The 10,929-nt window shown below is 48.6% G+C and overlaps 1 protein-coding gene across 1 annotated transcript; it reads right to left on the reverse strand.

The window, feature by feature from the left end:
- Positions 1-259: 259 nt before the first annotated feature.
- Positions 260-4,107, reverse strand: LOC135447217 (coiled-coil domain-containing protein 42-like). Its single transcript, XM_064712133.1, has 7 exons — positions 4,031-4,107; positions 3,573-3,678; positions 3,345-3,449; positions 2,647-2,844; positions 1,682-1,903; positions 829-987; positions 260-382 (listed from the first exon to the last, which is right to left on the reverse strand). The coding sequence occupies exons 1-7, from the start codon at positions 4,105-4,107 to the stop codon at positions 260-262; spliced, it is 990 nt and encodes a 329-aa protein (XP_064568203.1).
- Positions 4,108-10,929: the final 6,822 nt, after the last annotated feature.

A 10,929-nucleotide genomic window follows, 5' to 3' on the forward strand; every position in this document is an offset into this window, starting at 1 on the left:
TGCTGATCCCTGTTTGAAACCATACTCCTGTCCCAGCCTGCTCTCACAATCTTGCCAGCTTTGCAGGAACACTGTGTCATACAGCCAGAATTCTAAGGAAGGGCCCCCAATGGTGTCTGGGGTGAAGCTGTGGGATGGAGTTGCTCTGATGTGTCCAATCCTCCCAGGAAATGAAGGGACTTCTTTATTATTGTTTTTAGTCTAGGTTATCTGTAGGGTTCTGTTGCCCTCCTCTTTCCCTTCCCAACCCACTGAACCTTCACTGGCAGGACAGGTCATGCTGCCAGGTCCCTTTTGTCTTCAGAGCTGTAGCAACCCTCTGGTGCTTCTGCATCTCGATATAGAGCTGGAAGTCTTTAAGGTCTTGGATAAACTGCTGGATCTAGGGTGGAAAAGAGAGATGGCAGAGCTCAGGGCAGGGATGGGAACAGGAGTCACAGAGGGGGTTGTTGGATATATCAGATGGCAAATGTCACCTATCAAACTGAGCAGCAAAAAAAGCATTTGCCTTGCTTGATCTGCACCACCAGAATGGACTTTTGTGGGTGAGCTTGAATTCAGGGCAAGGGTGAATAAACCCAATGCTGGCCATGGCTTGGTCTGCATCCTCTGCCTCAGCCTGCCTGGTTGCCACTCCTTCTGCCAGGCAAGGACCCTCCCCTACATCCTCAGAAGAGTCAGCTTTGCCTGGTGTGCCCTGCCCCTGCGCCATGCCTGAGAGAGAGCCCCTCTCTCAGGAAAAGGAAGGTGTCTGTAGGGTCTGGGGACTCTCCCCTCCCTTGGGGCAGTGGAGGCTCCTTACTGCTCCTCCTTCTGGCTTGGCTTTACCATGCTGAGCTGTATGCAGCTGGTACACTCCAACGCACTCCCCTGTGCTTGCAGCCGCAGGTTGGCGGACTGGAAGAGGTTGTGGATGGCCAGCTTGATAGTCCACAGCTTCCTGGTTTTCTTGGAGGTCCTGTCCTGGATGTCAGCCCAGCGAGCCTCCTGGAAGGAGAGGTCACAGGCAGCATGGGGACATGCCCTAGAAAGGTCATGCTTCAGCATCAGAGACCCTGGCTTGAAGACCCTAAGTTCCATGATCCAGACTGGTCTGCCATTCTTCCTTCTCCAACCCCATGGAGGGGGATGAAATTAGGGATCTCTTCCAATTCCAGAGTGTGGCAATGTTCCTCACTCAGTGTCACCAAATGTGGTGTTCACAGGGGTCCCAGTAGAAGGAGAGAGATGAGAATCTTGACTCCATGTTTCAGAAGGCTGATTTATTATTTTATGATATATATTATATGAAAAGGATATGTTAAAATTGCACTAAAAGAATAGAGCGAGGATTTTATCAGAATGCTAGAAAGGAATAGAAAAGAATGATAATAAAATCTTGTGTCTGCTCACAGCCTCAACACAGGTGGCTGTCATTGGTCCTCAAGTAAAAACAATTTCACATGCTGGGTAAAAAATCCTCCAAATCACATTCCAAAGCAGCAAAATATGGTGAAGCTGAAGCTTCTCAGCTTCTCAGGAGAAAAGATCCTAATGAAAGGATTTGTCATTAAATATGTCCGTGATACCAGAGACTGTTACTGGACTCTGCTGTGACCCCATGGCTGCAGGGTGAGCCATCAGCCAGACTTGACAGAGCCAGGCTTGGAGATCTCCCCCTGCCCACCCCACAATTCCTTACCCAGAGGGGGATGTCACTTTGAGCCTGATAAACACGTTGTTTGAGCTGCCCCAGCTCATTTTGGTACTGAAGCATCTCAGCTTCCTTCCGTGCTTTGTACTGCTCCAGGAACACCTTGTCTTGCTCAGTCAGCTGCTTGTGCCCCTGTTGTGACTGCAGAAGGTCCTTCCGCGTCCTCACCAGCAACACATACTCTGAAATGACTTCTGAGATGTCCTCAAACTGCAGCACAGGGTTCCTGGTGTTAGTGACGCTCTCAGCTTGCAGCTCGCATGTCATTTGGCACCCTGCCTTTACCTGGGCCAATGCCTCTCCCTCCTGAAAGATCTCCCACCTTCCCCAGCCCTAACTGTTCTGGGATTCTGTCCTTCCCAGTTGGTTCATTGGGCATTGCTGCATTCCGGGTGTGGTGGGCTCCCACTGTGCCACACCACAGCTGTCACTGCCACAGCAAGGGGATGTGCTGCACCTTTTCCCAGGTGAGCAGTGCTCTGATAAAGCACAAAGAGCAACTGCAGTGTCCAGAGTCACATCCCCAGGACTTGGGAGGCCTCAGCTGGGGTGGTTGGCATGTGAGTGATGTCCTGACATCCTCGAGAGAGAGCACAGCTTTTTGGCAACTGCCTGGGGACACTTTCTGGGCGACTTTTCCTTTCTCCCAAACAATTCATCTGACCTTAAACAGTGACAGAAGGGTGTCCCCATTTCCCTCAGCCTTAAGCTTTCCCCCCTTCTCATGGCTTTTCTTTGCTTTTCTCAATCTTCCACTTGCTGTTCTGACTCTCCTACTGTAACTCTGCTACCTGTGGCTCACCTTGGTTGCAGTCTGGTTTTTCCATCCCATCTGAGGTCTCTAGTTTGAGCAAGTGTCCAATGTCCTGGACTTACCCTACCGTCTCTAGTTTTGGCATTTATCTAAGTCTCTCCCCAAGGCTGTGATCTGTCTCACTTATGGCCAAACTCACCTGTGAGACCTCCACCACATCCTCCAGATATTTCTTGAAGATGGAGTACTTCTGCACTTTTTTGCAGAGTTTACAATGTCTTTTTCTGAGGGTTTCCAGTTCCATCTTGGCTCTCAAAAGCTCAGCATCCATTTTTAGGTTCTCCTCTCTCTGTTTTCTGTCTATCTTCAGAGCCTGGATTTGTAACTGTTCACATTTCTGGTGGTTTCCCCCAGCCCCACACATGCACATACAGAGGGAGGGAAAGGAAAGCAGGGTAAGATGGAGCTGGATTACTCACCAGCAATGGTAGGACATATCTTCAGGGAAGAGAGGCCAACTCTGGACCACCCTGTGAACATTTCCTCTCCCTGTTTCACAGGGCCATCCCTCTTGCATTGACCCTTTGGTCCTGGAGACCGGTACCCAGGATGGCAGACTGACTTTCAGACCTGCTTGGATCTGCACCCTGGAGACATCTGGATGTCAGCAGTGGGGACAAGGCTTACACCCTTCCTGGGGAACATTTGGGGCTGGCAGGAGATCTCACTGGTACAGTAAAAGCTCTTTTCCACCCAAGATTTCTCAGGCCTTCCCATATCCGTGGTACAAAACCTTGTGCCTTGCCAGTCCTGTTCCTCTCAACAGGAGTGCAGCCCAAAACCCTCTTCCCCAGGGGAGGGGAGGGGTTGTGGTGCAGCTCAAGGATCTGGTGTTACCTGCACAGCACTTCCAGATCTCTCCACGTGGGCTTTCAGCTGGGCCCTCCTGGCATGCAGGTCTCTCCAGCGGTCAGCAATGACTTTCATCCTCTGCCTGAAGGCCTGGCAGCACCACAGTGAGGGTGACATGGCAGCCTGCACCCAAAATCTGCCACCTGCCTCCCAAAAACTCCAAAAAACCACAAACCTCCCAGCCATGCACCAGTACCCACCCATCTTTCTCACCTCTTCTTTCTCTGTCATGACCTTTTCCATCTCTCGGACTTCTTTCTTTTTCCTTAAGAGCTGCATAAGTGAAGACTGGGAGTCCTCCTCTGTCACTCTGAGTTCCCTGCAGGAGGAGTTTTCCTCGAGGTTACACACTGACTCAAGTTCCTTGGCAGGGTGGATTGCTTGGATCCTTGGATTGCTCTGGATGTTGGACTGTGTCCCGGGTAGGGTGATGGGGCAGAGTCCCCCAGCACCACCTCAGATCCCATCTGGCAGCACAGCATCCCCTCCCCACCCCAGCAGCATCCCAAGGCAGAGCAAGGGGGTGTTACAGGGAGGAACAGAGCTGGGCAAGGGGGTACAAGAGGAGGCAGAAGTGATAGACATAAGGCAGGGGGGTTTCCCATGGTGAGGGACAGAGGGATGGAGGAGGCAGCAGAAGAGGATGCAGGCTGGAGGAAGAACCCCCTCACCTGAGGAAGGATGGGAGTTTCGCCTTGCACATCCTGAGGAAAAGGGCTGACATCTCCTTTTTGCTCCAGGTCTCCATTGCTCCAGCCACCAGCAGGAAACAGAGCCCAGGTGCTGCCAGCACGGCTTCTCTGCCAGCTCAGCTCAGGGGCTGCCCCTCAGCCCTGTGGCTCAGTGTGGGAGGCACCAGGCAGGAATGAGCCTGGGAGCCTCTGGCCTCTGCTTTCCTGAGACCTTCCTTGGCCTCTGCAGCCCTGAGGCTACTCCAGCCCTGGAGAGAGGCCCTGTGGCTACTCCAGCCTCTGGGAATGTTTACTTGGCAACTTCATAGTTGCTGGGCAACAGAATGTTCACTCAGAATTAGGGGGACTGACCACCCTGTGCAGGACCAGGAGTTATTAAATTCCCTTCCTCACATCTCTTAGGGTTCTTCCTCTGCTATAACTTGAGCTCTGCTGGGTGTTTCAGTGCCCTGACAGCCACATTCCTCTGTCCCAGCCCTCAGGGCACAGGGCTTGCTCCTTCTATCCCCATCACCAGATGGAAACACCATCTACAGGCACATCCTTGGGGATGTTTGACCACTGTACTGCCATGGTGTAGTGCCCTTCCCTCACAGCTGAGCTCACTGAGATCAGCTGCACAGCATTTTCCCTCCCCTAAGCAAAAAACATCCCCTGGGCCCTTCCTCTGTTGGGCCTGGCAGCTCCTGTGCATGGCTCTATAAACAGTGGCTACTCACTTCGTAAAACCAACAAATTTCTCCTGCCTGCTCCCTGTAGGGGTCTCAGCTGCTGAGGTACTAGTCATTGGTTTCTCTGGGTCTGAATTGAAGGCACTTGAGACAGTAATTCATGTTCAGACTCAGGTGTTTATTTTTTCTTATCAGTAAAACAGTTTCACTACTGTGAGTTCTGCAGTTTTTCATTAGAAGGCACAAAATTACCAACAATCTCTTGTTACAAGGGCTTTTAAGACTAAACTATCCAATTAAGAACTGACACCTAGATTATTTTCTTTTTTAACCCAATAACTGATCCCACAGATCCCACAATGCAGACTTTCCTGCCCAATTACAAAATGCCACCCAAACCCAAGAAGAAGAAAAAGGAAGAAGCAGCATGAAGAAGAAACTCAGGACAACACCCTGTGCCCCCCATCTTGCTTCCATCCACAACACACTAAAAATCCCAAAACCTAAATTTCTCACCAAGTGATCCACCTACACTACTCTCTATAATCTATTTCACACTTTTGTGGATTCTAGGCCACCTTGAAGTTTAGGAAATTTTCTCCATGAATGGGTGTCCAAGTCAGTGCTGCCCTGTGGGTCAGGGCACCCCGGAGCAGACAGAGAAATATTCCCAGTGCCCTGCATTTCCCCAGCTCCCTAATGGGCTATTTAAATCCTCCCATTCAAGCAGGTCAAACTGTCACTCCCTGAGGCTGGCTTTCAGTTTCCAACTTCCCTTCTTCCCCTTCCTGAAGCCCAGGTCTTCCTGCAGGAGGGTGCCCAAGCTTTGGTGTGTTGATGCCCGCCATGCATTGGGCACACTGATACAGACAAATTAAACAGATTTAATGAGTCCTGCAAGTCCTAAAGTCCTGCAAAAGCACCAGGCCCATGTGCACGTGCTTCACTTTCAGAATCTAACAAGGAGAATGCCTCTTCCATTCAAAAGGACTTTTTTTTCTCCTGTTAGTTAGGATAAAAGCTCAACCTAGAAATGAGCTACAGGGATTGGGCTGGATAGTTGAAGGGCTGATAGTCAGATTGGAGGAGTTGCTTCAGCTGGGAGAAACCAGCACAAACAGCCTGTCTATCAGCCTGTCCTGCAAGCTCCTCTTGGAGGTTTTACTCTCACTCATCCCTGTGCAACATCTCTGCCTCCACCAAGATTTGCTCCAGTGACAGAAAAATATGTGTTTGAGCAGAGAAGACCTAGGAACAGCTGGGGACATCATCTGGACCCCAACACTCTCTGCTAGAAGTGCAGTTTCTAACCTTTCTTTGCACTAAAGTTGTGGACACTGGAAGAGGAAAATTCAGTCTTGGAATTCTTCAGAAATATTACAGGCTAAAGACCACACACCAGCATGTTGTGAAGGACAGGCCGTAGCTCCAGCCTCAGCATGGATGACTGGTAGGAAAGGTGGTGTCAAGAAACTCTGACCAGTGTCAGGTTCTGGGTTTTTTTAATTTAGAATTCTATAAATCTTCTCTTCTGCCTCCAAAACACCACTTTTTTCTATCAAACCCTTGCAGGCAACCAGAAGAATTAAAAGGCATTGACTGAGCTGCTGGTGTGGAGCCTGTGTGATGCTGTAAACATTAAGGTCACTGCAATGGGATGTCCCATGCCACCACTGGCTTTGCAAACTTCCCTAAACATCAGCTTTCAGTTTGCTGATCCCATCTGTCCCACACACTTTAGATCCAGAAACTTTCCCCTGAGCTAAAGAAACTGCCCTGTGCAGCACCCCAGAGCACCTTCAAAAGACACTTTCCAATCTAAGAAAAACTTACTCCATGTTAAAAGCAAGCAAGCAGCATCCCACAAGCTGCCCACAGAACCTCAGCCTATTTTATTACCTTCCTAACAATTTTATCTGCTTTGGATAAATAGAAGCTCTCCTGACAAGTGGAAAGGTGTCTGGATGGAGAGAGCAGGTTGTTCCAGGGACCAGCTGGTCCCCCAAGTCCTGGTTCTCTCTCCCATGCTCTTCAGCATCTCGCTGGGAAACTTCCCCAACTGGGACACAGTTTACTCTGCCAGGGGCTGCAGGAGAAGCTGCTCGCTTGCAGGTGGAGGCATGTCAGGAGAACTGCCAGCAAGGCATTAAGCAATGACCAAGAAGCAAACAAGAGTGCAAATGGCCACCAGCTGCAGCAGGAGCAGTGTAGAGGAGCCAGATAATATCCTACATCTGCTGTGTGTTGCAGCAACCCCAGCTCCTCCTCTGCTTTGCTCTGCCCACATCTCACACCTCCATGGGGCTGTGGCTGGGATTTGGAAATCTAAGAGGTGGGAGTTTTGCCTTGGTTTGCTCTGGTGTGTTATCACAGGCCCCTGGGAATATTTGGCCACAAACAATGACCAGCTGCCCTCGCCCAACCCAACTTTTGGCTGGCAGGCAGCATGACAACACATCACCTGCAGTAGTTCTCACCATCACAGCCTCTTCCTGTAGGGAAATACAATATAAGAAAATAAAGGCAGTGTAGCAAGTAATCTTACCCCATTAAGGAGTTGCAGCTGAGCCAATTATCAGAGATTGGGAACAAGCCTGATGTTAACAGGCCACAGCTGTAGCCAGTCAGAAGAGTGTTATAAAAGAGTGGATTGGTTGGTTGGGGGAACTGGAGTCAGTGGCTGCTGTGAGGACAAGGAAGAGTCAGTGCCTGGAGGAGCTGTCTGTGAGAAACATCAAGGAGGTACAAAACTGGCAATATGGAACCCTTGCAATGTAATGACAATAGAACTCTTGTGATATATATGACAACATCTTCCAGTAGCCAAAATCTCAGCACTGGCAGAGACAATGAATGGAAATCAAGCTTACACATTCCAGACACATGGTCAAGCAGCCTGGGGCACCACGCCATAGAGGAACAGGTATGGGGACACACGAGTGGCCACAACTCTGCTTTGCCCACAAGCCCATCCTGATGCTGTGGCCTCCAAGGAGAACCAGTCTGAAATGGGGCAAACCAGGCTCTTCTCTGCTTTGAGCTCTACTAAAGAGCAGATTGAGCCTGATTCAGTTGTTCCTGCCATTTCTTCCTCACACCTTTTTTGGACACTTCTAGGGCAGAGGAGCCCATGGAGTTACAGACTTGGTGTTGATCCTGCTTGGAGCTAGAAGTCAGAGTGAAAAACTCCAGAGATCCCTTCCAGCAGGTCCCCTAAGTTACCCTACAATTCTGATAACTCCCCATTAGTCTTGCAGCCCATAGTGCCACCCTTGGCAGGAAAAGCCCACCCCAGTGAGGACAGGGGCATTTGGCAGCCCTTTCCCCACAGTCTGGGCATGTGAGGCAGGGCTTTCCTCTCAACCCCTGGTACTTCTGGAGTCTCATGAATTTTTATCAAATGCTAACAATTTAAATCCTTCTCACATATGTAGAAACCTTGCCATGAGTCTGAGCTTTATGGAAGGGTTGTTTTGGGTTTTTTTAACTTTATAATAATTTTCATTTTGCAAGTTCATAAATCAACTCTTCTTCCCTGCTCTGCTCCACACCTCCTGTCTGGGTGTGGCTCTAAACAAATGAGACCCTTGAATGAAAATTCACTTTTTTCTTTTCTTTTTTTTTCTTTTTTCAAGACTTGCTCATGTCTCCTCAGCCTCAAATATTTCATGCAGGTTGTGCCATGTATTTCACAAGCTAAGCCAAGCAAAACACTGCCTTCTATATACACAGCAAAAAAATGTTTTTCAGGCTCAAAGCATTTCTGTCTTTGGCAGAATCTTTTCTCAAAGCATACCAAAGAAAAAGTATGGAAATGAAATACAAAGAGTGGTTAAAATAATATTTTGGGTAGAGATGAGCCCAAACCAAACCCCAGATTAGAAAGCCAGATACCCCCCTAGATACCATGCCTAAAATGAGGAGGTTTGTTGTGATACTTGGAGAAAAACTGGAAAGCATTGCAGGTCTCCCAGCGAGTTTAATTTCCTAATTGAACTTATAAAAGACTTAACCCCTACCAGGCCTCACAGCTAACACAGGTCCTTTTATATTTACACCACAGATGATATTTAGCCAGGCTGGCCCTGTGTGGATGGGCTGTGGGGAGGCAGATGGGGGTCTGGCATGGCAGAGAGGATCCACAAGGCAAAGGGGCTCTGCTGAACCTGGGCAGGGGACCCAAAGCTTCCCTGGATTTCAGTGTGGTTATTTCTGCTATTTGGATCCAGCCCTCCACTGACGTGGGCACAAGCTGTGGTGTAATTTGGGGTTTCAGACCCAGCATTTAGGACTGGATCCAAAACTTGAATGGAAGAAATTTGGGAAAGAGGCTTTTAAGAGTTTAATTTGAAACAGAAAACCCATGAAACTATTTTTGCCCTGGTCTTTAATTGAACTATTTTTTTAATCCCCTAGTATGCCTGTGCTCTTCAGGCATCCAGCAGCAATGTCTCAGTATTAAATAGGACACTTTATGCTATAGGAGTGATGGATGACTGACAAACTCAGCTCCCTGTGAACCCACTGCTCTGGAGAGGTGAACAAAGAGCATGTTACAGCTCTGTGTGTGCACACAGCAGCAGCCACAAGGAAAGCTGACTGTAAGGAAAGCCTATCTCAACAGCAGATTTCAGGAGGATAATTGTACCTGCTAATCTATAAACTCTCTCAGAATCTGATAATGCAATTAGAGGCATCTTTACTTTCTGTATCCCAACAGAAAGTCCATGTACGTGACTGTAAATAGGACAGTTTAATAAAGTGTGTTTTACTCTCTGGTTTAATATTTTTATAAATCTTAAAATAACCTTAAAAATATTTGTCCTAGTACTCAACAGGATTTGGGCTTGTTTTTCTATCAATTTAGTGGTTGTAACACAGGTCTTAAAATAGAGGGGGAGGGAGAGTGTTGTTTTGCTCCAGAAGCTGAGTGTGTACCCAGCACGTCAGCCCCATTGTACAGAGCTCCTGCCACCATCAGCCAAAACCATCCCAGCTCCCTCCCAGATAAGGAAGGACATGTCCTCTGCTCTGTTCCATCCTATACTGTGCCAGGGCTGCTCCTTTGGTGCCCGCAGCACAGGCATGTGTCCAAATCCTCCCCCCATCTTCAATAAGCCAGGTAGCTGCACCTCTGTTCCTAAAACAAGGACTTGGCTGAAATGCTGAATACTCAGTGGAGCACCTGCTGCTAGGCAAAAAGAGACCTCTTGGGCATGAAGGGTCCACAGTGCAGGAGAAAGAGCTTATTAAATTTTTTTTTTCATGTGAAATATTGTGGTTTTAATGTTTCAGGTTGTTGAATCCTATCCCAGCTTGACACTTGTTGGCTGCAGGGCTCGCATCCCACCTCTAATGCATGCAGCTGACCCAGCACAATCCCAGCTCTGCCCCTGCAGTGGTGCCAGCATCTCCCTGCTCCCCTCACCAGATTCTTGCTGCCACTGATGTACAGGGACAGATTCCTGTTCCCCTCAGCCTTCCCAAGCAGTTTTGGGAGCTGCAGGCATCCAGGCTCAAAAGCAAACTCTGGAAGGTGATTTTGTAGCAGAGAATGTTCCTGGACTCCATCAGCAACATCCTCAGACTCAGCCACCTTTCAAAAAGACAAACTCCATGAACACTGCTCTCATATACATACATGCACACACAAAAACAGTTATTAGCTTAATAGGGTGAGTATCAAAATGCAACAATAAATTATCTGACATCTTTATTGCTTAGAATGACAGATTCAAACAAAGCTAACCCTTTAATTATGTTTATATAATGTAATTTGGCAGAAGTCATAAAGCACCCCTTTGGCAATGCCAGATTAAATATTTTACATTTGCTTGGGCAGCACATTATAAGACTGGAAGCAGTATTTCTGCCCAGTGCTCTGCAGCAGTGTGGATAAGAAGGCACAGAGGTTCTGGTCCTGAGATCAAGGGACCCCAACCCCATATCCCACTTTGTAGAGCTCCCCTTTCCACCCTCACATCCAGGAGAATGGCACCACTGGCATTTGCCAAGACCAAAACAAAAGGCCCTGCTGATGCCAAGGGCACCAGTGGTGCCTGTGTTATTGCTGCTGGGGTTTCCTGGGCCCCTCACCTCTCTGCCCACTGCAGTTTCTCTGAGTCCTCCTTCTGTGTAGAGCAGGAGTAGGGGTCCCACATTATGCCACAAACATTTTGGGCAGTGGTCCTTCACGCCTGGGATTTC

The sequence above is a fragment of the Zonotrichia leucophrys genome, chromosome 4 (genome assembly GCF_028769735.1).
Source record: "Zonotrichia leucophrys gambelii isolate GWCS_2022_RI chromosome 4, RI_Zleu_2.0, whole genome shotgun sequence".
NCBI lineage: Eukaryota > Metazoa > Chordata > Aves > Passeriformes > Passerellidae > Zonotrichia > Zonotrichia leucophrys.

What these genes read in the sequence shown, in the direction of transcription:
- LOC135447217 (XM_064712133.1), bottom strand. Translation starts at nt 4,107, where the DNA reads ATGGAGACCTGGAGCAAAAAGGAGATGTCAGCCCTTTTCCTCAGGATG. An exon ending in TCATGACAGAGAAAGAAGAG is followed by an intron (nt 3,450 to 3,572) that starts GTGAGAAAGATG and finishes TGGTGCTGCCAG; the next exon opens with GCCTTCAGGCAGAGGATGAA. An exon ending in GATCTGGAAGTGCTGTGCAG is followed by an intron (nt 2,845 to 3,344) that starts GTAACACCAGAT and finishes GGAAACCACCAG; the next exon opens with AAATGTGAACAGTTACAAAT.